Genomic DNA, 27,890 nt, shown 5'->3' with positions numbered 1-27,890 from the left:
CGCCCAGTCTGTGCTTCTGCAAGACCTGCACAAACCAGTCCTATTATCTTTGCCTCTCCTCACAGCAGACATTCTCCCCTCGCTGTCACTGGACCTTTTTTAAGATAAGGGGAACAGGCACACGGGGCAGTCTCCCCTGATGTCACACTGCTTCGCTGGAGCCTTCTACAATCTTGCTTACTCCGAGGCAACCTTCCTGCAGCCTTGCTGGCTCCGAAAGCGGCACATCCTGACAAGGACCCTAGGAAAGGAAAAGTCAGGCGGCATGGGCCTCGCCTGGACCCCCCAACCGTGACCTGGGATGAGCAAGAAGAAAACCGAAATAAAATAACAGTGACTATTTTATTGAACATTGTTTAATACCATATCAAAACACCTTGACTAATAGGGGAAGCTTCCCTTCCCAAGCTTTAAAGTTTTTTTGTGTGTTTTTTTTGTAATTTTTGTAATTTTTTTTTTAACTATATAAATACAGATACCTTTTTCCCTGCTGGATGATGGCTGCCAGCAGGGGCTTTTCCCATGGCTGAGACATTCTCCACTTCGTGCTCAAACGTGGATTGGGAGAAGGGTGGAGAGTTTGGGGGGAGGGGGGGTACTTGTGTATCTCTGTGCCACTTGACAATCCAGGTACATTTTCCACACAGGGCTGAGAGAGGTTCAGGCAACTTAAGCAGGACACTTGTGAATGGCCACAGCCCTTCAGGATGTCCCCACAACCACCCTGGAGTGGGAAGTTCCGACCGAGACTCGCTAAGGAGGAAGGGGGGAAAAAACCTCAGGGGACTTTTGGCAATGAGGTGTGGCGTCCCCAGGAAAAGGCAAAGGGGGGCAGGGTGGGGGTGGGTGGGAGAAGAGATTCAGCTGCTCAGGTGCCGAATGACTCTAGCAGGGAGGCCAAGAGGATGCAGTCTTGTAAACATCACCAGGAACACACATCAGTTGACACAAAATGGCTGTTTTTTTTTGTAAACACTTGAAAGACAAACCTACAACGCCTTCAAAAAACAAGACAGAAAAATGCCCTTTCCTCCTTGGGGTGTGGGTGGGGCCGGGGTCGTCTCTATTCCTGGTTCCAAGAAAAAAGAAGAAAAAAAAATTCCACCTTTTCAGTGCAAAAAAGTGTGACCCGCGATGTGGCAGGAGGACCAAAGTTCCTTGTCAGTACGGTGTCGACCCTCTCTTGTGCTCCGTTTGGCTGGCAGCTGGATCTGGACCAAACGTCATGATGGCTCTGGGGGAGGGGGTCTCTGCAGGACCTTGCACACGGCAGTCCTCCCCCCCTCCCCCGGCAGAAGGCTGCCAAGGTACGGCTCTGCAAAGGCAGTGGCTTTTCTTTGGGGTCTTGCTGCCCTTTTTAAGCCGAGAAGTAACACAAATCCCCCCCCCCCCCCCCACACACACACTGTCATCCCACAGGGTTCCAGAGCTGCTTTGGAGGAGGGAGTGGAGAGGAAGGGGCAAATGGAGGATATTACCTGTCAAGAGAAACAAAGCAACTTATTAGCAGGTGCACAGGCAGAGGGGGTTCAGTGGACAAATCCGCGTGCTGCGCTTCCCATCTGCCACGGTGGCCATTCCTCCCACATGCCACACCACTGCCGTGTTTTAAGGCAACCTTACCTGGGGAGAGATCTGCTAGCATTGCTAGGGTCAATCTGAAGGGTGCTCAGGGCATGATCTGTTCACTTCAAACCAGGAATCTATACAGCTGCCAAACAGAAGGGGGGAGTTAGAAAAGGATCCACTGCTCTGTGCCAGTAGGGCCACTGCAGGCCTTTCGCAAGGGAACCAAAGCTGAATACCGACTCAACCACTGTTATTTACACACAAAAAAGATGGGCTTGTGTGATTGCCTGTGTGATTGCTGACACAGCACAAGGGCATTTCCGCATGGCAAGTGTCCCTGAATTTCCTTTCCCTAGTTCCCCCCAGCTGTCTGCCACTAGGCGGCTTTTAAAAAATCAGCAACTGATAGATCGTTAAAATATCACAGTTGTAACCAATTCATGGCTGTGATATAAGGGGGGAAAAGTCATATTTCAGCTATGAAAGGAGCCAGTTTCACTTTGTTTTTAAAAAGGTGCAAAATAGTAATTCAAAGAATTCAACAGGCAGATCGTTATAACAACAACCCAACATGTCAACGGCTGATTTTTATTTTTAGAAGACAAAATCCTCTAATGATGGGCAGGGAAAATGTTCCCGTTGGTGGTGGGACTTGAAAGATCCAGATTTTCCTGTCCGCATGGACGTCTCCTCCGGCTTTGCTACAATCTTCCACTGAATGTCACGGCAAAGCAGGTATGGGAAAGACCACCAAAAGATGGCTGAACCCCAGAAGGCATGCCAGGTTGGCATGGGGAAGCAGGGGACGGGGGGAAGAGAACCCATTTCCCCACCAGCATACAAACCAGGGCAAAAAGTCCATGTGGAAGTTTCCCACGACAACCCAGAAAAGGGGCAAGAAAGAAGCCCCCAGAAGGCTTCTACAAACCCCTGTGGAGGGGGCTGAAGGAAGAACTCAGGCTTTTGGGGAACCCCAAGCGAGCCAAGTCGTTGCTGATCCGCAACCAGTAACCCTCCAGAAAGGGCGGCCTTCGGACCGTACCTCTTGTGGTAAATGCACAGGCAGGGAAGCCGAGCTATCGTGTCCCCCTGCAGGAGTTCTTCCAGGCAGATTACACACTCGCCTGCATCCTTTGTTAGCACGTCGTCTGCCGGGAGACAAAGAGAAAGGCAGATGGGTAATGAGGCACTTCTGGCAAGCAGGAACAACCACAGACATCCCCATGTCACCCTATCATTGTTCTACCTTCAAGGCAGCGAGGGGGGAGGGAAATGACACTAATGGATCTAACAAAACAGAGATCTGCCCCCTTACGGACTTACAGAAGACCTGGCAATACAAGTCCCTTGCCTCTCACCCAACTTTGGCACCACTGAGATCTCACGTGCCCCGGCTCCTATGCAGTAGAAGGGAACAAAGGATGCTTTTCTAAAGGGAGCAGGATTGGAGCCTCATCCACAGTTTATCATATGTGTTACTTTGCTCTCACTTCACTGTTTTTGCGATTCCACTTCTCGCACCATTTATGATGCATCGTGTCTGGTGCTCTTTTCACTGTTTTTAATTTTCACCACAAAGGCGGATTACGTAGTCTAAGACAATGCATTAAACAGTGTGAGACATCCAACAAACGATGCAATAGGGCTAGGACAGGGGTCTGCAACTTGTGGCTCTTCAGATGTTCATGGACAACAATTCCCATTAGCCCCTGCCAGCATGGCCAATTGGAGAGCCGCAGGTTGCAGACCCCTGTTCTAGCCCTATTGCATTGTCTGTTGGATGTCTCACGCTGTTTAATGCATTGTCTTAGACTACGTAATCCGCCTTTGTGCCTCGGCAGCAAAGAATAAATTTGGAAATTATTTCCACATAGGCAGGTCAGCTTGGAGGTTGCTGGCTGGAGCTGGGAGAGTGTTTCACAGGGAGGTTTTGTCTACTTGGGTGCCAAACTGCAGTGGTTTTCCCTGCAGGCATGCTCACAATATTACTGTATTGCCAGCTTACTGTATTTTCATGGTTTCCTCACCATTCCTGAGGCTGCATCCCAAAGACTAAAGCAACCCTGAACCATTACTTGCCAGTATGTCTGGAACATCAAGCCACACCATGGGATGTCAGCTGTTGTTAGCTTAGTGCAAACCACAGTTCCTCAGGCTATCCAGTTTTTAAGCATGGGCACTTTCCTGTACCGTCTGTCCAATCTATACTGGTTCAGACTGCATATTCCCCACATGTTTACAACACAGAGCACAGTCAAGCATTTCTTTTATAGAGTACATCTCTTCCTCTTTGCAAAGGAAGAAAGTCAGTATTTTATCCGCCCCTCACCCCCACCCACGTGCAACAGACCTAAAAGGACTGCTGGTTCAACAAACGTGGTGGGAACTTCTGACACACACCGCTCTCTCCAACAATAAGGCAGTTCTCCCCCGCCCCATGCGAAGCTTGCAGCCTTAAATTCAGCTGCCGTCTGCGTCCCAGAGGCCAACAGCGCTTGCAATAACTCTAGGTTCCGTTAAAAATCTAATCAGTTAAATCCTTCAGTTGGTGAGGAGCCAGTGCATTGGCTGGGAGGATCTTTCATCGGGTGACAGCCCTGAACCAATCTGATACCCAAATCCTTCCAGAAGATCTCTCTCGGCACCAGCCAAGGAGGTTGTAGGACAAACTCTCTGCAAGAGGGAGCGGGAGGAGAGACTGGTGCAGGAGAAGACTGCAGCCCATTCCCCTTCTGCCTGAAATCAGTTCTATGAAAATCCTCCTTTTCCTTCACAGCTCCAAAAATAGACAGCGAAGGTGATGGCAACTGGGAGGACAGAAAGAGAGAGGAAAAAAGGAAGAGTTGCTAAGCACCGAGGCTTTGCTGGCATGAATCTCTCCCTGCCCCGAGCATGTCTGACCCAGCGCAACCCTGAAATCTGTGGATGTGTGCCAAGGATGGGATGTGGGGGAGGGATCCTCAAAGCGGGGAGGGGGGGGGGGAGCAGCGCCTTTTGGATTCCATTCTCCGGCATCTCTGGTATGACGCACAAGGCCCTGTTCGGCTGGGCAGACTGAGGAATTTCGGGGAGGGGGGAGACAGCGGAGGTGTGGCCCTCCCTATCGCAGACTGCTGCCAGGCAGGCTGGGGAAGGCCCAGCTGTGCGGTGCCGAATTGACCAGCTCCTCCTCCTGACCTGATTTTCACAGGCTCGAGAGCTGCCCGGTGCTGTCTCTGCCGGTGCAGCCTGGGCGGATCCCGTGTAACATTGGGGGCACTGTGGGACTGACGAGGCCTGGCACTGACAGTCGGAGCAAGCATCAGTCTGCCCAATCGGGGGTATTGTTGACGGAACAGACACATGCAAGCTGGCAGCGCCGGGGGGCGGGCGTGGAGGGCCCTTAACATGAGAAAGAGGCAACAAACGCCCTGCGCATGGCAGGAGGAGGTTGACTGCATATGCAGGGCAGAAATAGTCACATGCACTTCATGAGATGCTGCAGCTACATCCCTCTCTCCTTGAGACCACCGTTCCTTCGCCATATAAGGGGCACACCCCACCCCCAGTATGTCCATTCCACACACATCATCACTATCTCATTCCATCCTTGCACAGCACTTAACACCCAATATTAGATTAGGTTTTTAGTATGCTGGAAGTCTTCATTTTCGCTGAGGGGAAAAATTAAAATTTGAGTTTCTAAACCCTAATACTGGAGAGAAAATTTAGAAGGCACGGTGTAGGACAAACCTATGGTGCTAAACAAAAAATCTGAATGAAGAACTAACAAAGTTAAGAGAATACAAGCACATGTGCTCAGTATGTGTTAGTTTAAAAGTCACAATATTTGGGTTAAGATGTTGGTTTTGAAAGAATATTGCGCTCTCTCTCTCTCTCTCTCTCTCTCTCTCCCTCCCTCCCTCCATTCTTCTATACTGGTTTACATTTATGCTCTTAACTTATTGAACTAATATGTTTACATTGTCTTAACCTTTTCGGTTCTCAATTCAATTTATTGTGAGTTCAGTTGTTTCTTATTTTTGTCTATTGTTGCCCTAGAAGAACTACCTTTATGCAATTTTTTTTTGCATGCCCGTTCCACAAAACAAGCCGAACAGACACAGGTTTATTAAGAGTCACAAAATCTATCTCCTCTTGGTGCATAATTCCAAATATATGCATTGGCACGCAGTGCTTGCAGCAGGTGGGACCAGCAAACGATGCCACAGTCTGGAAGAATTAGACACAGACCATAACCATCCTAGAAGGGATCTTAACATGAAAGGCAGGGGAAGAGGTAAACCCGCTGTGGGAATGTGAGCGCATCAGCCCAGGCAGACAAGGCTTGGACGAAGCAGGAACATCCTCAAGAGGCTGCAGTTTGAAAAAAAGAACCAGCCTTTGCATCCTGCCAGACGAGACCTCCAACAGAAGGACCCACTTACCGTTGTAGGAGAGGCGGGGCTTGCTCAGACACATGATAAAGTGCATTTCCGTTTCGTCGGAAGCCACGGATTTGGAGCAAATGGGACACTTGAAACCTGGGAAGGGAAAGACGGGAGCATGTTAAAAACAGCTAGATACCATTTCGACTCCAACACCCACTGGAGAACTGTCCTGCTGGGCGAGAATAGGGGGCCAGAGCTGTATCTCAAAATGAAGGAGACCTCAATTGGCTAATGACACTTAGCAAAACCCAGTACACATTGGATGGTACCAGCCAACACTGGCAGAAGAAGCGTGCACGTGGTTTCCCTGGCTTATTTTATGTATGTAATGGTGCAGGCTGCTGTCCATAAAAACCTCATGTCAGAATATGCCAGCTCACCAGAATATGCCAGCTCACCTTCAAAAATGGCAACACAGCAAATTTTGCTTTCTGACTACTTACAGAAAGAGCAGCTTCTGGCATTACGGGGATGAGGCAGCAACTGAATATTCCAGTGACTTGCAGTAGCCTGAAACCTCCTCAAGAGTACCTTTATACAACCTTCCCTCTCTCTCCTTCCCAAAGCAGGGAAAGCCAAGTGAGAAATTCCAGCGATTCTTATACACTTCATTTATACTGTCTCCTCTCCAACAGGGACTTAAAGTGACTCACAATGTTCTCCCTGGTTCAATTTATCCTCACGACAGCCTTGTGAGGTAGGTTAGTCTAAGAGTGAGTGGCTGGCCCAAGGCCCACCAGTAAGCTTCTGGGGTTGAACATCTTTCTCTTATTTATTATTAGACTTGGACACCACCTTTCCCAGCTAAGGTTGGGCTCAAGGCAGCTAGCAACCACTAAAATACAATTTACATAAATACATTACACTAGGGGTGTCCAACTCTGCCGCGCCAGATGTTCATGAACTACAATTCTTATCAGGCCATGCCAGCAGGGGCTGTTGGGAATTGTAGTCCATGAACATCTGACGTGCCAGAGTTGGACACCCCTACATTACACAGTGAGAAATCAAATTTAAAATAATTTCCAGTAGTACAGCTTGTTCGGTGTTGAAAAGAAAAAGCAGCTGAAGAAAGATAGATATCTCCCACCTCACGGAATGTCATTTCCTTGACAAAGGTGATGTCTTTTCTAAATTTTCTTGCTCTTTTTAAAAAAAATCTTGCTACCTTTTTGTAATTTCCAGAGTTCCTTTGCCTGTAAAGTTTGGGATCAGACATGGCTCCTTAGCACAGGTGTGTCGCCACCAGCGCATCCCCGTCTGTTTACAGAGGAGATCTGAATCACGCAAAAAGAGTCAACTCCCTTTCTCTGTTCAGAGACAGAGGCCACCACTTGCTGCAAGTTCACACAGGCCCTTCTTTAAATCCAGCCAGACTCTCTTCTCTCCAAAAGAGGCGCCTCTGCCTAGTTCTTGGCACACATGCTTTCTAGGCTATGCAAAACACCTCGGTGTATTGCAATTATAAAACCCGCAAGGAGCAAGTATGCATAAAACCGGGACGCAGATGCAGCATATTCAGACAGAGAGTGAGCTCTACCCACTGGAACTTGCTAACTAATTCCAGCCTGCCCACAAATTGCTACATGCACACACACACACACGGACAAACACACAAAAAGAAGAATGCCCTGTCTATCTCAGCCAGGGCTCTCCATCGCTCTGCAGGCTCTGAGGCAGCGATTCTTCCCAGCAGAGGAGATAAGAGTGGCCGCTTTTGATGCACTGAACATGTGAGACTTAGTGAAATGTCATCCTCGATGGAGGGTGTCAGAATGTTTTGCCCAGAGCGTCTTAAATTAGCTTTGTGGAGGATTCTGACGCCTCAGCTGCTGCACCAAAAGCTATCATGTTTTTAATGCCACACTTCCCCTCCAAGACATCCCCTCAAGGTGTCTGACTGGAAGATAAAATGCAATGAGGACCACGATACCCCTGTGTGGCAGGTTAGGATGAGTGAGACTGACGAAGTGTGACTAGCTCAAGGTCATCCAGTGTGTCACAAGCCTTAGGGGAACTTGTGCCTTCTTCGACACCTTACCTACTATACGCCATGCCAGCTCCCGCTCTGGAGAAGATGGCAACTCGCTTCCCAAAGCGACAAACAAGATTAGAAGAACTATAGGAACACATGCTACTCCATCATTTTGGAATAACACAGGCAACTCCACCTAGGGTGCTTTTGAACATCCTTCTCTTTCCTAACATCACCTCCCACAAATGATACTTCCTGTGCAGGGAAGATGTGCAGGGGGACGCACAGGCTGAGATTAGAAAGCGGTGGGCAGGAGGGCCCATGCAGAATGTTGCACTGATTGTAGTATGTGGTTTTCAGAGAACTTAATTTCGGTCTCTTTTTAAAAGCAAGATTCTAGTCCTTAAGGTTGCAAATATAAGCTTTATGAACGGTCACAGCCTGATGAAACCTGAGTGGGGAATGAGCAAAATTCAACTCCACGCGCAGCTCCTCTCCCCACACAACACAATGCCAGAATACATTTTGCAAAACTGAAAGTGCTTACCAATGCAAAATTGGGAACATTATGCAAATCTACAGGAGGAACAAGAAGAGGAGGAAGAATAGCAGAAAAAGAAGAGGAGGAGGAAGAAGAATAGTAGTTTTGGATTTATACCCCCCTTTTTCTCCTCTAAGGAGACTCAAGGGGGCTTACAAATTCCTTTTCTCTTCCTCTCCCCACAACAGTCACCTTGTGAGGTAGGTGGGGCTCAGAGAGTTCTGAGGCAAGTGTGACTGGCCCAAGGTCACCCAGCATGAATGCAAGAGTGGGGAAACAAATCTGGTTCACCAGATAAAACTCTGCACCCATGTGGAGGAGTGGGAAATCAAACCCGGTTCTCCAGATTAGAGTCCACCTGCTCTTAACCACGCCACCACACACAGTTTGCAGAATTCAGCTTTTCTGGGTTGAACGTACAACTGTTTAGGCACATAGTACTTGCAGGCCTGTTTATCTGGGGTCTGCCCATCTCCTTCCCTGCTCAAGGATATGCTAGAATGTCAGTATTCCCTGCGTGAGCCAGAGAGCTGAGCTGATGAAAAACGACAATGAAATCCAGCAAGGACATAAGAGGCAGCACATTTACATAAAGGAAAGTGCCAGATATGCAAACAAGAGGACGGGGCGACAATAAAGTCACTTGTGGTGCTAAAAGTCCCATGAATGAGATCAACCTCTTTCGGGTAGACCGTTAAGATGCAAAATTATGCACTGTTAAAACAGCCAGCTGTCATTAATAGCATTTCTTGGACTCAGCTAGTCAGCATGAACAGGACCTTATCAACCTCAGGGATAGAGAGCAGACTGCACAGTCTGAACAGGTCCATCATGGAGGGACACGGCTAAAGGTTGGCCAGTGGCCACAACAAACCAAAGAATAAAGAGCTGTAGCTCCACAATAGGAATGTAATAGAGATTCAGGCCTCCAAGGGCACATTTGCACCAGAGCTTGAACTGTGTTGTTCGCTCTTTGCAGGGAAATGCAGATTGTCCAGCAGCCTTCTCAAACTACACTTCTCCAGATCCTCTGGGAGAAGCCAAGGCAATGAAATGGGTGCACAGCCAATCTAAATCTGTAGCTGATAAGCCTATTTCACATACCTTACCAGAAATGTTACTGGGTGGAGGAAAAGAAAGAAAGAAAGAAAGAAAGAAAGAAAGAAAGAAAGAAAGAAAAGAGATGGACTACTAGAGAGAAGAAAATTTCAGATGGGCCGCCGTGTTATTCTGCAGCAGTAAAACAAAACTAGGAGTCCAGTGGCAACTTGAAAGCTGACACTTAAGTGCTACTGGACCCTTGCTTTATTTTGCTGGGAAGAAGGAAGAACAGGCTACTAACAAATCACAAAGAAGAATAATTCCAGTGAGAACACTGGATCAATGCCTATGATGAAAATATGTATGTGTGCGTGGAGACACATGTACTGCGATAGCAGCTGCTTGATAAGGACCATTCCTATCTGCACGTGCCGAAGCCAATTTGTTTGGCTGGTAGAAGACCAGTTTAATCCTCTAAAGCCACAACGTTTGGTGTTTAGTTTTGGAATACACACGTCTTGGAAACATGACTGATATTTCCATAGCTGTGCTTCCCCCATTGTTGGAGGAAATACGTGCTCAATTTTCAAACACCCCTCCTCCCAGCACTGATCGGATATGAAAATAATCTATGCAAAAATTACAGCCCTTCCCAAACTCAGCTGAACAAACATCACTGCACATCAACAAACAGCAAAAGATGCGGAGGTTAAACTGACTTTTCCTGGCTGAAAGACAGAGGATGCCAGAGTCAGTGTAAAAACCTTTGGTGGAAACACAGCAATTCTCAGCTCTGCCAGCACCACGCACCACCCCACCATTCGCTTGCACACAAAGGGAACCTGCGCGCTCCTCTGTAGTCAAGTGTCACATTCACACTACCGCTTCACAGGTTTAATTTCTTACGGGTTTTACTTCAGCTCCACTGTAGATGGACGGCGGCTGCATGCCAAGTCCATATCATTTTATCTCGAGGAACAGCAGCTGAAAATGTCTCAAGTAGGCCCCAAGACAGGAACTTAAGACTTTGTGGATACGTACCTAACTCTACTGATGACATGTCTGTTGTAAGACCGTTACAAGAGCCAAGGTCAGCCTGCTCAAAAGTGTATGTCTACCATAAAGGAAAAGACTGAAGTTTCACAAATAACCAATCCGAGGGCTTGGCAAGGGATTATGGGAAACTGCAAAGAAAGTTCTGGAATTCTTTTTTGTTTCCAAGTGAGAAATACCTCAACGTATATAAAATGCATACAATCCACATGTGTGGACGCAGGATACATTAGCTTAATGGGTTCCCCACCTTTTTCTCCAGTGGGAACCCAAAGCAGCTTATATCATCCTCCTTGTCCTCACAACAATCCTGTGAGGTAGGTTAGGCTGAGTGTGTGTGACTTGCCTCAGGTCACCCAGCAACTTTTCACAGCATGGCTGGGGATTCAAACATGGGTCTTCCAGATCCTAGTCTGAACACTACACCACTCTGGATCACTTACTTCTGGACAACCACTTTAAGAGTACCCCATGTGGCTGGCCAAAGCTCCTGTGTGTGCCAAGTTTATGTTTTAGCACTAGAAGTATATTTACAGATGCCAGCTTTCTTTATCTGTACACCGCCCTGAGCCCTTCGGGGATAGGGCAGTATACTAAATTTAATTAACAACAACAACAACAACAATAATGCTTTTGCATCATATTGGCAAGGCAATTGATCTGGCCTGCTCTGTGTGGTATATGTTCTGTACAACCCTTTAATAAAAGTGTGGGAAAGCTTCTCTGTAAAACTGCAGTAATGTTGGGATTGATACATTTACTGTTAAATCAGAGGAGGTATAATAATTTATGATGCAGGCCAAGAATCCAACTCCACAGGCAAGCCATCTTACCTATCAGAGAAACTTTACCACAATGCCAATTTCAGCAATAGGTCCAAAGCCTGCCACTCAGGTACCACCTATCCACCAACTGAAAGAGATTTGGTTGGACAAGTCACTGGGATCATGAACACTGAGGTCATCAGACAGACTCCGAGACCAGGGATATGCCCTAGCTATAGGATCAAGGGAACAAGAGGTATATCAGCGCTGGAAGACTGCTGTCAGGAATTGACCATCAGCATGGGGCAACCATTAGCTTCCCTTCACCGATATCCTCATCAGTTACCTCAGAGAAATGTTTCACATTTCTGTGGGGCTAGAGCAGGGGTAGGGAACCTTTAACACTCAAAGAGCCATTTGGAGCCATTTTCCATGGGAAAAGAAAACACTTGGAGCCGCAAATAATTTTTGACATTTAAAATAAAGATAACTCTGTATATATTGGGTTTTTTTACCTTTTACGCCGCTCATTCTGAGAAGTGCATGGATGCGTCTGCCCTGCTGCCTGCAGGGCGGGCAAGGATGGGGCCAGCAGCTCGGCCTCGCCGGCCGCCAGGAAAGCGCCCGCCCCGCTCCAACAGGGCAGGTGAGAGGGGAAGCCCGCGGCGCGGCCCAGCCGGCCGCGAGCAGTTGGTGCACCTGCCCTGCTGCCTGCAGGGCGGGCAAGGATGGGCCCAGCGGCTCGGCTCGTGGAGCCGCAGTGCAAGGGCAGAAGAGCCGCATGCGGCTCTCGAGCCGCAGGTTCCCTACCCCTGGGCTAGAGTAACCTGCACACTAGAATACAACACCTAGTCTTGTCCCTACCCTCAACAATCATTGTGACATGAGAGCCCATTGATTTACTATGACATGAACATTGATAAACAATGGACTAGTCTCAGGTGCTGGTACTTCATTTGTACCCCACCCTTCTCCTCAATGGCGAACCAAAGTGATAAATGTTGTTCTCTTCACTTCCATTTCACCGTCACAACAAAAATGTTTTAATTGATTGTTAAAAGATCTGGTTAGATTTAATTGATTGTTAAAAGATCTGGTTAGATTTAAATTGTTTCACACATTCAAAATCAATATAAGTTCTTCTTTGGAGATGCTGAAAAAAACTTTGAATTTAATAGCTAAATCTGCCAGAAAACCCATCTCACTTTTTAACCAACGTGCCAGAACAAAGGCAGTTTGGAAACAAAATCCTTAATTTACTGCCCTAGCCATTAAAACTTGCTCTTTAAAAAGAGTTCCAGATTGGCAAATATTTTCACAAATCATTGCATTACCTCCCCTGGAGAGTAGGAGGAAGGCAGTATTTAGGTTTTCTGCCTGAAGCCACAAAATGTCTTTGGCAGTCTCTGTGCACAATATTTTCCTCAAGGTTTGGAGAGCTCCTACCTCAGCATGTATGATGCCAAGGAAGGCATAAAAATCAAGCTGGTAGGAAGAAACCACAACGTTCAGAGGCGTTGCCATACCATTACATCAAAAAATAATCTTCTGAATCAGCCTGGCATTTTTCCTCTTGAACATTTCCATCACGGGTTCCTATTCATACCTGCCTTTCCTTCCTTCCTTCCCCCAAAACTTCAGGATATTTTAGCTAAAGCAGTTCTAAACATTCTGGGTCATTCCGCACATGCAGAATAATGCACTTTCAAACTGCTTTCAGTGCTCTTTGAAGCTGTGCGGAATAGCAAAATCCACTTGCAAACAGTTGTGAAAGTGGTTTGAAAACGCATTATTTTGCGTGTGCGGAAGGGGCCTCTGTCTATTGCAGATAAGATTGTTGTTTTGTGGGGCTCACATTTTCTGCAGAGGAGTAGTGCTTCTCTATGAAAAAGATGTTTAAAAATTGCAGAGTGACAAGGCTCTGCTTCTGTTGGCAAGCCATTTGTCAATAAGATAAAAGGATTGTGTTGCAACCAACTTTAAACTGGGAATAGCCTCCTACCATGTGTAGAAGGTGAATGCTGCTGCTTTATTTTTCACTTGGGCCGTTTATGCACGGCCCAAATACGACGGCCTGGGGGCGGTAAAAACGCCGCCCCCAGGCCGCCGTTCGCACAGGCGCCGCTGCTGCAACGCAGCAGCGGCGACCTGAATGCGCTTCCCTCCCCGCAGGGCGGCCTCAGGCCGCCCTAAACAACAACCCTTTAAAGGGTTGTTGTTGGGGAGGGAGCGTCTTCCCTGCGGCGCGGTGCGAACCGCCGCAGGGAAGACGCTATTCTCCTCCCTCCCACTTACCGTGTCCTTCTGCGTGCGTCTGCTGAGCGTCGCGGCCCGCCCACACTGTCCTCCGACCTCCAGGGGTCGGAGGGCAGCGTGGGCGGGGCTGCGACGCCCCGCAGGCGACGAGAAGGACACGGTAAGTGGGAGGGAGGAGGGGGAACAGGCGGCTCCGTGCGGAGCCGCCTGCCTTCTGCCGGCCTCCCCCTCGCCTGCTCGCACGCTTCCGTGCGAGCAGGCTCCCGCCCCCACGCCGGCGAAACTCTCGCCGGCGTGGGGGCGACCGGAGGCCGTGCAGAAACGGCCCTGCACTCCAAATACTACTTTTTTTTGTTTTGGGCAAGCTGTTTTGAGTGTTGCAACCCCATTTGAATTCCAGCACCCTTCCGAAAGGAGATGGCAGGATCTATTTGAGTCAATGCTCATATGCTATTGCTACCCACACCAAAAAGTCAAACCATGTCCTGGTCAAACCCACAAGCACAGGAACAACTGTTTGCCAGCAGAAACATAGGCTCATTCCGCACAAGCAGAATAATGCACTTTCAAACTGCTTTCAGTGTTCTTTGAAGCTGTGCGGAATGGCAAAATCCACTTGCAAACAGTTGTGAAAGTGGTTTGAAAACGCATTATTTTGCGTGTGCGGAAGGGGCCATACTTTACCTGAGCAACTAGAAGAGAGCGCGCCATTACCCAGAACAAGGCAAAACAATCGGCTATTTTTGTAGCTCCATCATTTTTCTTCCCATCAAAGTCAAAGAGATGCAGCCACAATACTTCCTCAAAACGATCATATCCCCACCAGTGACAGAGCCCTTCTTTACAACAGCTGCAAAACCTAAGCACAAAGCGGGCATGCAAAGGATGCCCTTTCGTTCAAGATAATATTGTTACTATGAAATAGTCCCACAAGGCCAGACTCAAAGTCATCTGCATAAGATCCAATCCAGTCGTTTTGAACTTTGTTACGGAAGTCCACACTGAGGAAAAGATGACTTGAATCAGCCTGCTTTTCAGCTGTGCAAAAAACGGCAGCCCAAAAGGCAGAAATGCAGACCATGAAAAGCTGAAATGTGTCCCTTGTGAGGGACTGCCATTTTAAATAATAGGGAAAGACTTTGCAGCATCACTTTCCAGCAAACTTCATGTTAACTGGGCTTAAACAGTGGGCTTAAACTTTTAACAGTTTATCTCCCCATTATGTCCCACACACACAACCGAACCTTAACCTTTTTTCAACAGAGTCCACATGAAAGCCAGCTAAAAACAGTGTCTGCTGAATTCCTAAATAACGTGCCGCCTGAGGCCACTCTTAAAGCTCTGGCACCAAGAACAGCAGCCGGCTCCGTGCAAAAGTAGAACCCGGGGTGGGGGGGTGGGGTGGGCATGTAAGAAGCATGAATGGAACCTTTTCGACCTTTGGGACTGGCTAATCTACTGATCACCTAGAATTACATCCTGAATAGTATATTCAAATACAGAAGAAACACTTGCGGTTCTTCTAAGGTTAGCAGCGTAGTATACAGATATATTAAATTTTTTAAAATCGAGTCCACACCGATGCTGACTACTAGAAAGGCACGGATAAACCTGCAAGACTCCCCCCTTCACACACACGTATACCCACTCACACACAGTTTTCTAGGAGTTTCCCTTGAGTCTGTACCTGTGTTGCCTGTAGAAGCAAAACCAACCGGCCGGAGGGCAACATCCATTATAGCTTCAGTTCCCACTCTTGGCCAGCTGTGCACTTCCTATCTCCTGGGGGGTGGGGGGCACACACCCTTTGGCCCTTTAATATGGGGACAGGGCAACATGGCATGTGTGGTTAGCTCCCCTTCCTTTACGTGGAGCCAACAGTTCCTGCTCTATGCTCAGGAAATCCCCGTGACAAGTCAGAGAACGACTCCCCCACCTCCCACTCTCCTGGAATGTGCAGAGAAGCTCTTTTTGAGGTGCAGACAGGTGGGAGCTGGCCTACATGGCTTGTGAAAGCTGACTCCAACTGAAGGGGGGGCGGTGTCAGAGGCTTTCGAAGAGGGGAAGAGTTCAGCAATGTTCTCATCGAAGGCAGAAGTTCAAACTGGGCCTGTGCATTTGTCACAAGTGAAGATGCGCATGCAGGTTTAAAGAGCACGCCCGCAGACTCCCTGAAGCCCCAGACCTCATGTCAACAGATGGGGTGAGGAAATGGGAGCACAGAAACAAACATAGCAAAGGGAAAAGGGGGAAGCTGCTTTGACTGACATCCCCAGGTGACAAAGCCCGGCTGGAATGCTGGCCTATCGCCCAGACACAGGGTCTTGGCATGCCCAGGGAGAGTTTATTTAGATTTCAGAGCTAATATACATATACAGATTCCTCAGCAATGCTGACCTTTCCCTGGCCTCTGTGGATGGCAAAGCACACTACAGTGTAATGATCAAGGCTGGGGGAAGGAGATCTGCTTTACGGCCCACTTATTTTATCCTTTCCACTCAACAGGGTTCCAGAGCAGTTTCTATTGGCCTCCTCTTTTCCACATAACTGGATAAAGGAAGTTCCACTTAATACACTGACTGTTTGTTGGCTGGGAAAAAACAGGGTTTCACTTAGAACCTGGGACAAATAAACAAACTTCCATTTTTTTCCCTTAGAGTTCAAGGGCCATATCCTGCAGATTGAATGTCTTAAGGGCACGCTCAGTTACCAACTTGCACTTTGATTTAGTGACTAATCAGCTGCTTCAATTCAGCCCCTCACAGGCAGTAAGTATTTTAATTGACAAACAAAAACTTTGCTGGCTGAAATATTTATATCTTCCTTTTCTCCGAAACAGCGTACATCACTTCCTCTTTCCCCATTATGCCATCGCAACCACCGCTCTGCACAAGAGAGAATCACTGACTCATAATTGCCCAAGACAAAATAAATGGTACACAGAGAATCTTCAATAAGCAAATAGTATTTATTTGATGATCCTGATGTGTTACGCATCAAAAACGCTTCCTTGGGGAATCTACAATACTAAAAACACAAGTAAGCCGGCTGCTTTCTCTGATTTGTTACTCTTACTTTTGGTTTTAACATAAACAGTTGTTTCAGCTTTTTGGAAACGTTTGATAAAAACGTTTAGAAGACTGGCTCACTGCCAGTAAAACTGTAAAGGGATGAAAGAAAAAATAATATGTGGATGCTTAGAAGTTGGTAATTTATAAAGATGTTGAACTGATTTAAGCATATTGTTACTATTGTAGATTCTCTGAAGAAGTATTTTGGCATGAAATGTGTTGGGGATATCAAACAAATACTGCTTACACGTTGAAGATTCTTTGTGCACCTTTTGTTTGGCCTTGTTTTTACCTTTTCTGGTGCAGCCCATCTGTGCAGCTCTTCAAGACTGTTCCATGGCAGAGTAGGGATTCGAAAGTGGGTCTAGTCCACTAACCACTACATCATGCCAGCTTTATCTGTTGACCCTGTGAATGGTTCTGAGGATTTCTCTCCTTTTTACCTAGGCCAGGGGTCTTCAAACTATGGCCCTCCAGAGGTTCATAGGCTACAATTCCCATGAGCCCTACCACTTGGCCATCCTGGCAGGGGCTGATGGGAATTGTAGTTCATGAACATCTGGAGGCCCATAGTTTGAAGACCCCTGACCTAGGCATTGGAAACAGCCATTGCCACAACAGCATGTGGCATGGATAAATCTGTTCTTTGGCAAGATTTGGTGGATTGGTTTCATGTTTACAGACGTGCTGCTCGTACAATTTGAAACCAGCCGTGTAAAGCAGAGGGAGGAGGCATAAGTCTTGGGGTGATCTTCCCGACTCATCTTCCCGACTCAGAAAACAAAACAGAGATCTTGATAGTTAACACTGGATCACTGATCATTGCTGAACATGCTGCTATCATCTGCTTGTCAGGAGCAAGTCACATTAAAGGCAACTGGATAGTAATTAACCAGCTCTGGCAACTGGACTGTTACAACCTCTGCAGGTGTTTAATTCACTCTTGTCCTTGATTCCCCCTGACCCCCAATTGCGGTAACATAAACCCTGTGCCCTTTCATTCCCTACCCCCACTCCACCTGACACCATTTCCCTCATGGTGATACTAAATTCGATGGTGGGCCTTTCAGGGTCAGGGATCTTTCTAATCCTGATCTTGTTCCAGTCCAAAGTTAACCCATTAGGGGAAAAAAGATGATCCAGGAAATTATAGACTTGTCTCCTTTTGTAACAGGGAAAACACTAAGCACATGAAAGAACAAGTAATTTGCAATCACAGAGGGATTTCAGCAAGGAACATGGTTTTATAATAGGCTAATCTTGCCAGTTTGCTCTTTGAAAAAGTAATTGGATAAGCCAACAAGGTAGGGCGGGGAGGATTCCAGCCATTATAATACATCTGAGCAGACCCAACCCCCCGCCCCCCCTCCACAGCAAGACAGTCATCTAAGAGGATTAGTTTATGGGTTCGTTATATGATTTTTATAGGCCCAAAATGAAGGCGGGGGGAAGAGAGGAAAGAGAAGCAACAGTGTATTTGCCAAAAGAATACATTACATGGCATGCCGGGGGAGGGGGGGCAGCATTTAATCAATAAATTGAGTTTCAAAACAAATTAAGGTTCAGTTCCTTGGATCTTTGACTCCCCAAAGATTGTACTGGATTGTGAACTGCTGAGATGTACAGATACAATCCAGACCTTGCCCCGTTAAGAAAAGATCCCAACCAAACACATTCATATGACTGATGTTGAAATGTTAAAAAGTGTTGCTATCAGCCCCAGGCATGGACATTTCACCTCCAAAACAGAAAAAATTTACTCCTGGAAAGAATCTGGAAGTGGTCTCACACAGACAAATGTAACACCTACAGTAGTGGGAGTCTGTTTGGAAGCAATTTCATCATGTTCTCTTTGAAATGTACCCCCACCCTGTAAGCTCTGCAAACATCTTTTGTATGCTTGCAGAAAAGAGTAACTATTGGCTTGGGACTGTGACATCACGACAACCACACAACCCAACCACACCTTTTGTTTTAAAAATAGCTTTCATTTTTGTTTAAAGTTAGGAATGAATGTATGAATAAGTTTGTGGTATTTAAAAGAGCTTTTTCCAATTGGAAAGGTTTGACTGAAGTCCAGGGAATAAAAGTGTGCCTGCTGGTTGAACTAGCCTTTGACTTGACTTAAAAATACCCCCCCTCCCCATGCAAAAAGAAAAGAACAACTGGACTCCTGCCGCAGGTGAACGACTTACAGTGGCTGCTCTTTCAGTAAGATACCTGCCTTCACCCAAGATGAAGGTTGTGGGTTTCTTGGGTACTTCTAAACAAGGTCATGACTGGAAATATTCTTTGAATAGCACTGTTGTCCCAGGTGAGATAAACAAGTGCATAACAACCAGCAGCCTGCTTCTTCCTCTAGAGACTGCCCACTTCCTTCCCCACAGGAACGTGCTATAACCAAACACATGGCTGCTGTTTCCTGCCAAACACGCATGCAGAAAACAGAGCCCGAAGAAGCAGCCCTGCCACTTGAAGGAATTCAGCTCCCATTTCCCAGCTCTTTTCCTCCAGGAATGGCTACTATGCAATGAAAAACAGCTGCCAAACAAGGAAGTATGTGACTACAGCACTGGCTGGTCAGCCTTAGGAAGCCTGAGATGTCCGGAAGGAGTACAAATGTCTAATGCCCCTTCTTAAATCTGTCCTGCTGGGCTACTCAGAGTTGGCTTGAAAATGGGTCTCAGAAGAGTCTCTCCATTGGCCAAAACATCCAGTACCTAGGACCCAAGTCTCTCCACTAACCCAAACTCTAGCTCCAGATCTATATACATTGACTGCAAGTATGTTTTCCCTGGAGGTTCTACAACAAGAATATCTGGTTTAAGAACTAGTTACTAGGGCAACTAAAAGTGCACTGGAGTAGGGGATCTACACCTAGATATAACATCCTTGTGCTATATGACCCAGTATACCAGCTAGACCTCCCATTTATCCACCCAAAGTAAGGAATTTCTCACCATTGAGGAACTGAGGAGTAAAGTGGACTCTATATAGTAACCCTCTAGGAATATCTACACAGCCTCTATGGTAAATACCACAGAGCCTTGGGAGACCGCCTAGAACGTCACCCAGAAGTGACATCACATCTTCTTTAAACTCCGCCATCCCCAGATCTTCCAGCATGTGCCATAGCAGTGTTGGGAACCCTAATACCAGCCCCAAGACCATGCTCGAGCAAGTAGGGAGGATGCGCCAGATAACTTCAAGTCAGTCTGTGCTTACCAAGGCATTCTCAAGGGTGTAAATACTGCTTGTGCTTTCCCAGGGTCCACACAGTCAAATGTGTATTGTGAATTCCATACTGAAAATTTAATCTCAGGAGCACACAGGCCAACTTAGCTCAGGGCCATGGCACCTAAGGAGACGAAGCTTCCGCCACTGTTGTTTTCCTGACCTTACATGTCCCAGAGGCATAATTTGCCACACTGTGGGAAACTCAAGGGATACTGACCTTCCAATGGGGCAAACACCAATCCTGGGGGAAATCTCAGATTATAAAAACAGCAAGGGAGATGGAGTGATAGTCGAAGCACCTGCAGCCCAGATCTGAACTGGGTGTGGCCACAGCACAGAATTAACAACAAGCATTTGATCACACAGACCTGAAAATACAATGCGATGCATTCAGGCCTCAAGTTAGCCACACTTAAAGCACCAGCTTGCAGAACAAAAGGAACTAAGGGGCAGAAATAAACCAGAACCGATGCTCCATTCTCTGAACTACTGTGGGTGCTCCAAGAGCATACTTATCATTCACACCAAACTACAATGGCATTGCTTGACAAACCACGATGTGAATTTCCTGGAAAAATCCAAAACAGGAAATTTTCCAATGCAAATTTAAACAAATAATTTAAATATTTAAATCATGTTAGCCAAAGCAGGCAAACACACCATGAACAATCACTGGGGTTTGTCCCCGTTTCATATCACGCATCTAGCCCATCTAACATGACTGATTTGCTTCGCAACACCCCTGGCAGCTATAGATAAACAGACTATATTTATACATGTGGGCCAGAAAATTTTCAACAGAAAAATATAGCATTCTGCTTTGGAGCGTTTTCAGTCCTATATCACAGCTTACAGGGCATCCACCTGGATTTTATTAAAAAACCCCAGAAACTGAGGCTTTGAACAGCAAATTCAAAGTGCCTCAACTTCAGAATGTCACCTGGGTCTCTGTGACTCTGAAAGGGGGAACGTGGGGGAGAAAAAGAGAAAATACCACAAAACATTAATTGTAAAACCATAAAAAATATATAGTGTAGATACTGTCAATTCTTATTCTTTTGTCCCATTTTCCTGATTAAAAAAAGTCCACTTGTTTGCTTTTTTCAGCCTATGCCGCCACCCCCTCCCTTTGAGTCCCAATCCACCCATAGAGACAGTGACTTTAGAGTGCCAGTGCTCAATCAGCAACACCAATGGCAGCTTTCAGTTTACCATAGAAGCTCAGGCTGTATATGTGACTCTGACTTATCTCTGGGCAAAGAACCTTCTCAGAAATGATCACCAATGATCCACCAGGACAAAGCAAGCAAATGGAAAGATCTCTGCCTTTCAGCGAAATATCCTATTCCCCCTCTCTTCTGAAAGACAAAAAAGGGTCAGTGACTCAGAGTCAATAGATGCTGGCACAGCTGTAGCCGTTCTACCACACAGACCCATCTGGAGGGTTTCAAAACAAAACAGGTGCCAAAAAACTGTTACACAGAAAAACTGGAAAGTAAACACACAAGAGACCAGCAACACAGCATCCAGCCTGGTGTCCTGAGGAGGAGGAGGAGAAAACCCAAGAAGTCTTCAGCATCCATTTCTAAGGAACTGATAAGCAGGGAGGTTGATGCGGAAACGGAACGCCCTCTCGGAAAGCTGCTGATCATGTGAAAATTCTCTCTAGGCCCAGTTCAGCGATCAAACCTTACTGGAGGCTATAAATGGTAGCAGTTTCAAAAGCCTAATAGCTGCTTCCCTGATCACCTGCCTGAGCAAATGAGAACCCTCTCCAAGCAAGGATGCTGTTCAAAACCTGGGTCCTCTCCCCTCCAGACTACTATGACTTAAGGGCACAAAAAGGACAACACATTTATGTATGGGCAACGGGAGCCAGTAAGAGGCTTCTGTGGGTTTAATACCATTTTGGGAATTTACATACCATCCTAATGTGAAGGATTTCTTACCCCTGCCCGTTCGAAACAATACTAGTGCAGAATAGTCTTGGACTACCATCTAGGACAGAGGAGTCCAACTTTGGCCCTCCAGATGTCCATGGACTATAATTCCCATCAGCCCTTACCAGGCAGGGGCTGATGGGAATTGTAGTCCATAGACATCTGAGTTGGACACCCGTGATCTTAGTGATGCTGCTTTGGACCCCTGCTCTGTCAAGGGAACCCTCTGGATGGCTTTGGACCAGTCACAAACTCTCAGCCTAGCCTACCTCATAGAGTTGCCGTGAGGTAAAATGGAAGAGAACTATGAAAGATGTTCTGGGTGCCCCACTGGGGAAAGAGGATGAATAAGCAGCCCCCCAAGGGAATGAACTTGTTGTTCCATTTTTCCAAGCAGGCTACCACAGAAGATAATAGCAGCACTCAAGAGCACCAAGTCCTGGCTGGTCCAATTCGCTGAATGCCAAACCAGGTCACCTTATATGGGTCTATCTACTAGCACTAATAACACTGCACTGCACTTTTTGAAAAACCCTAAGATTTCTTGAAGGCTCTCCTCCTTCAGAGAATTCACAGTCTGGCCCCAGGAATCCTGTGCTTTATATATCACAGCCACAGAGCTAAGCAGCAGCTAGAGGCAAAGAGATAGGTATGGTGTACTCTGAACTTCACACTGCTCTTGCATTCCACCCCTTGGAAAGAAAAAAAATCCCCTTTTCAACAGTAGGATACACAGAACATTTCACACAGATATAACTAAGTAGAAAAGTCTCAGATTGTCCAGAAAACACCAGGGGATGAGAAGAATTTATTGGTAAACTTATCTAATTATCTGGGCATTATGGACCAGTTAAACAACTTACCGGTATCAGACCATTTTCTGCCAAGCAGAGTTTTTTTTTTAATCTACAGACTTCCTGGATTCAGGCAACGATTCTCCTCTGCCCCAAGACATGATTTGTCTGTGCTACCCAGTAAAAGATAACTGGTATTGGTGAGCCTCAAATCTGTACTGAAATAGTGTAATATAGTCTTACTAGATACCATTTGCAGATGGGAGTCAAGAAAAAAAGACAGGCAGCAGAGGCAGCAATTAACATTCAAGATGCTACAAGAATGGACTTCCTGAGTTTCACTCTTGAGTTTATAAGTACAAAACAAAAGTTGAAGGAAGGGTCTAATAGAGACAAGATGATTGCTCTTGAAACAAAAACCACAAGGGGGATGAGAAGGAGCTATATGTTAATTGGGTACAAGCCACCTGGCCTCCTCCCCCTAGAACTAGTCAACACACAAAACAGCACGAAATACAGAGAAACTAGACTGCACAGCATTTTTCCATCTCAGGTGCCGCTGGGTCAGCAGAAATCCTTGAGAGATCCCAAAATAAGACATGCATAACTAACAACTGTGTTTCACAGGGCTGAAAATACAGAGATTTCTTTACTTATTCTATATGCCACCTTTCTCCCTAACGGAGATGCCAAGCTGCTTATATCTTACTTCTTTCCTCCATTTTATCCTCACAACTCTTATCAGGTTGGTTAGGCTGAGTGTGTATGATTGACTCAAAGTAACTGAGCAAGTTTCCATGGCAGAGTGGGGATTCAAACCCGGTGTCTCTCAAATTCTAGTTCAGCACTCTACACCACACTGCACTGAGACTTTAATTGACATTTTCATCAAGCAAGGCACATTCCACTCAGTTTCAGAAAAAAGAGGCCCAAGGGGCAGCCCTTTGCTCCATGCCAGAATTTTGTTGGATACAAACATTTCCTTGCTGGAAATTAACATTTGTTTATTCTTCATGCAACAGTGTGGAAGGAAAATTTGGGTTGTAATTATAGTCACACTTATGTGGGAGTAAGACCCATTGAATTCCATGACACTTCCAAGTAAACATGCATAGGATAGGGCTGCAAAATGCTGTTTTCCCTCCACCCACTTCAAATCATTTCCTTTTCTCTGCATCTTCTAGAAATATCTACCTAGACGCTGGCTGGGAAAATCTCTCAGCCTTTACCAGAAACAGAGGAGTTTCCAGACATCCAAAAAAACTCTCTGAACAAGATATTAACGCTAAAATGCATGGTATCTTTCATAAAAGATATAGTGTCCCTTCAGAAGAAAAGGTAGCACTCTTTCTAGAATTTAGAAGAAGTCAGGCCAGATTTATACTTTCTAAGAACCTGTAATGCTATGGATAAAATCTCTTCCTACAAGGTTTCTCGTTTGAGCTTTTCCATCCCCTAAACATTGACACTTTGTGCCTGAGCTCAAATGCTAGGATAAATGGAAAACCTTCAACTGAGAAATGGCCCACCTTTGCATCTATAAGTCATAAGCTAATAGTACCTACAACACTATCTACTCTAATCACGTATTGTTACCCAACTCTTTCTCCAAAGAATTAAGGAAAGCAGACATGATGCCCTTCTCCTCACAACAATCCTGTAAAGTAGATGGGTAGCCCAATCTAGGAGCAGGCGAATTTGCTTCTGGAGTTGGCACAGCCTTGCGCCAGCATGGATGCCTACCCTGCCAGTGCAAGGGACAAATGTGCCAGCATGGCTGGGGACATTCCAGGAGGTGGCTTCCTCAGTTGGCTTCCACCACCTGCCTGGTTTCATGCACTGGGGCCTGGCTCAGACATGCACCATGTTTTTTATGGCATATCTCTGCTATCCCCCATAGGGAATTCTTGGAAGCTGTTTACTTTTTTCTGTTTTTTGTGTTTTCCCTGCAGCGAGAAAGCTCTCTGGAGAGGACAGGTGGTGCCATCCCAGCCCACTCTGGTGGTGCCATCCCAGCCCACCCTGGATTGGGCTGTACGTTGAGCACACACAACAGGCAGCAGCACCCAATGAACCTTACAGCTGGTTTAAACCTAGGTGTGTCTCTGGGAACAGCCCGCTATCTCTGAGGAGAGGAAGGAATTTGTAAGTCACTTTGAGACTCCTTAGGGTTGAAAAAGTAGGGGATACATCCAAACTCTTCTTTTTCTTCTTTTCAGAACCAATGCGTTATATTTTGCTTCTAGCCAGATGCATGACACACATACACCGATCCTAAAAATATGTGCAAAAGACATTCCATGCTTCTCAAAATAACAGAAACCACGGTTGGCAAGCACCAATGATCCTGACGAGGATCTAGAGTCCACCATGCTTACATATCCAGGGTGAGACTCCCTCCCTCCAGTAAGAATACAAAACAAGGTGTTTCAAGGGCTTTGGCTTCCACGCCAGGAGAAAAAATACACAAGGAAATCTGAGCCCTGGGCCTTGTTTGAACCACATAAAAATTACTGCAGCATTAGTTTTAACATAACCTACTAAGTAAGAATCTTGAAGCGCCTAAATACAGGCCAGATTTCATGCCAGTGCTATAAAAAAACGTTTTTATAGTTTTCGTGGGTTTGGATTCCTTCCATCAGGTCAGGCCTGAAGCACAAGAGCTTGTGCTGGAATAATTATCAAGGAAGCACAACATTTCTGCTTTTTTCCACAAACAGAAAAAATTGCTACTCCTGCAGAATTGTCACAGCTCTTGGACATTCGTCCTTGAAAAGACACTATGCTAACATGCCCCTCTATTTACCCCTGACTAGGGTTACACTTATAAAGCTGCCCTGAACTGAGTCAACCCACTGGCCTATTGTGCAATATTGCTGCTCTGATGGGCAACTGCGAGGGGGGGGGTCTTTTTAAATTATTAATGCCAGTAATTGAATCTGGGATCCTAACCACTCAGCCACAGCCCCTCCCCAAGAACTAGTGATTCATGGGACTCCAGAAAGAAAGATTCCATCCAAATATGCCTTATCCTGTGTCAAACCATTTGCCTATCAAGGTCAGTCTGTCTACTTTGACTGCCAGAAGCTCCTCTGGATTCCAGCCCTTTCCCATCACCAGAGATTGAACCTTGGGACCTTCTGCATACATGACCCACAGTCCTAAAAGCAACTAAATACTGACCTTGATAGACATGTGAATACATAAAGCTCTCTTACATCAAGTCAGATTGTAGGTGTATATGAGTGGCTCAGGAGCATCTGCTTGGCACCCACAAGATCCCACATTCAAACCCTGATATCTCCAGTTTAAAAGATAACATTGAAGGTGATGTGAAATATTTCTTTCTGAGAAAGACTGACCTAGAAAGACAACTTATCTCTCTCAGCTTAAGACAATTTTGTGTGCTCAGGTGTCCATCAAGGTCGGCATTTGACTTCTCGCAGAGATACAAAACTGCCTTAGGCTGAGGCCAGACTCTTGATCTATCAAGTTCTGCTCTGACTGGTTGTGGCTCTCCATTGTCTCGAGTTGACACCTTTGACATCACCACCTACCTGATACTTTTATCTGGACTAAACACAGGATCTTTGTACAATGCAAATGCTCTGCTGCTAAGCTACCAGCAAAGAAGAATTTGGATTGCCACTAAGGTCTGTAATTTGTCAAACAAAATACATTCAGCTCATTTTCATCCCGTCCTTTCTCCAAGCAGTTCAGGTTGGTGCACAACATTTCCCTTCCTCCATGTTACCTCACATCAGTGAACAGTGAATGTAGCACTGTTAACAGTGTCAGACTAGGACGCTAGGCCGCCTGGTACCCACAGGAGCTCCGGAAGTGGGACAAAGGGGTGGATACAATGTTGGCACATGGCACAACGTCATGTTTGTCTCTTGTTACTCCTACTGGCCTCAGAGATTGGGAGGGATCAGTGAGAAAATGCCTGCCCAAAGCAGACAATTGGAAATCTGGACTCTGACATGAAGTTTTAGGCCTTCTGCTAACCAACTTTGCAGGGTTGTTGCAAAGATAAAATGGAGGAGGAGAGAATAACCATATAACCTTCTTGGCTCTTTTGGGGCTGCATAAAACATACGCTAAATACATAAGGAAAAAGAAAAACACAGAATAAAAGGGGGGTGTTAATGCACAGGCCCCTAACCCCCAACTCACCGCTGTGCGAGCTAAACCACCGGGGTCCCAGGTGCAAAGGCAGCGCATCGGCCAGCGAGGCCCTAGAGCCCAGGTAGAGCATCCCGTCTCTATGGTGACCGCCTCCCGTCTCCTGGTAACCGTTGCCATGGGCGAAAGGGGTGGAGTCCGCGCCCGACCCGCTGCCGGCGCCACCGCCGCCAGGGCCCCGCTCCGAGTCCGCCGCCGCCGCGGCCGCCGCAGCCGCCGTGTAAAGCCCGAAGGGGACGCTGCCGGGCGCCGCCGGCTCCACGCCCAGCCCCACGCCCACGCCGGCCACGGAGCTGACGGAGCGGCTGCGCAAGCCCATGGTGGCCCCTCCGCCGCCCGCGCCCCGGTACTGCCCGAAGTGGGGCGCTCCTCCGGGCGGCGGCACCGCGCTGTCGTCGCTCGACACGCCGCCCCGCGAGCGCCCCGCCGCCGCCGCCGTGCTCTGCTTGCCGCCCATGCCGAGCGGCGGGGAGGGGGCGGGCAGCCGACCACTAGCAGCTAAGGGCGCCCCCGGAGCCGGGCATCCTCCTCGCCTCGCCGTCGACCCTGCTGCTGCCGCCGCCGCCGCCGCAGCCCCTCCTCCGCTTCCTTCTCCCCCAGCCGCCGCCGCCGCCGCCGCCGCGCCCCAACGGGCGGCCCGCCGCGCCTCCCGGGTTCATCCACGGCGGCGAGGCAGCGTGGCCAGCGCCGCCCCGCCTTCGGGGCCCGCCCTACGGAAGAAGGGAGAAGCGCTGCCGGCCGCCGCCGCCGCCGCGGCTTTGCTCGGGTCCTCTAGCGCTGCTCCGCATCCAGGCGGCGGCCAGGCCCGGCCTCTCCTTGCAGCAGCAGCCCCTCCGTCCAAGCGCGCCCTTCAGCCGGCCATGCACCCCCAGGCTCAGCCCCCCGGCTCCGGCTGCCCGCCTTCCGCCGTCGCACCCCGAGGCTGCCTTTTGTCCGCGATGCAGCCGGCCGCGCTCCCGCCTCGCCGTCGGTGCGGCCAGCCCTCCGGACGGCTGCCGGGGAAGACAATAGAGGCGCGCACGGCGCCTGCGCCA

The 27,890-nt window shown here is 47.4% G+C and overlaps 1 protein-coding gene across 1 annotated transcript; it reads right to left on the bottom strand.

Annotated features, from left to right (window-relative positions):
- Window positions 1-323: 323 nt before the first annotated feature.
- On the bottom strand, window positions 324-27,890 carry ZNRF1 (zinc and ring finger 1). The gene is made up of 5 exons (XM_048515739.1): window positions 26,848-27,890; window positions 5,997-6,092; window positions 2,612-2,717; window positions 1,624-1,711; window positions 324-1,478 (listed from the first exon to the last, which is right to left on the bottom strand). The coding sequence occupies exons 1-4, from the start codon at window positions 27,311-27,313 to the stop codon at window positions 1,654-1,656; spliced, it is 726 nt and encodes a 241-aa protein (XP_048371696.1). The 5' UTR covers window positions 27,314-27,890; the 3' UTR covers window positions 324-1,478; window positions 1,624-1,653.

The sequence above is a fragment of the Sphaerodactylus townsendi genome, linkage group LG14, assembly GCF_021028975.2.
Source record: "Sphaerodactylus townsendi isolate TG3544 linkage group LG14, MPM_Stown_v2.3, whole genome shotgun sequence".
Lineage (NCBI taxonomy): Eukaryota > Metazoa > Chordata > Lepidosauria > Squamata > Sphaerodactylidae > Sphaerodactylus > Sphaerodactylus townsendi.
Note: the sequence above shows the minus strand (reverse complement) of the source record. Positions and strands in the feature narration are given on the sequence as shown.

Excerpts from the sequence above, each read along its gene's own strand:
- ZNRF1 (XM_048515739.1), bottom strand. The coding sequence starts at position 27,313 with ATGGGCGGCAAGCAGAGCACGGCGGCGGCGGCGGGGCGCTCGCGGGGC. Across the intron at positions 2,718-5,996 it reads GCCCCGCCTCTCCTACAACG|ACGACGTGCTAACAAAGGAT; the intron begins GTAAGTGGGTCC and ends GTCTCCCGGCAG. Across the intron at positions 1,712-2,611 it reads CTGTGCATTTACCACAAGAG|CTGTATAGATTCCTGGTTTG; the intron begins GTACGGTCCGAA and ends TCTGTTTGGCAG.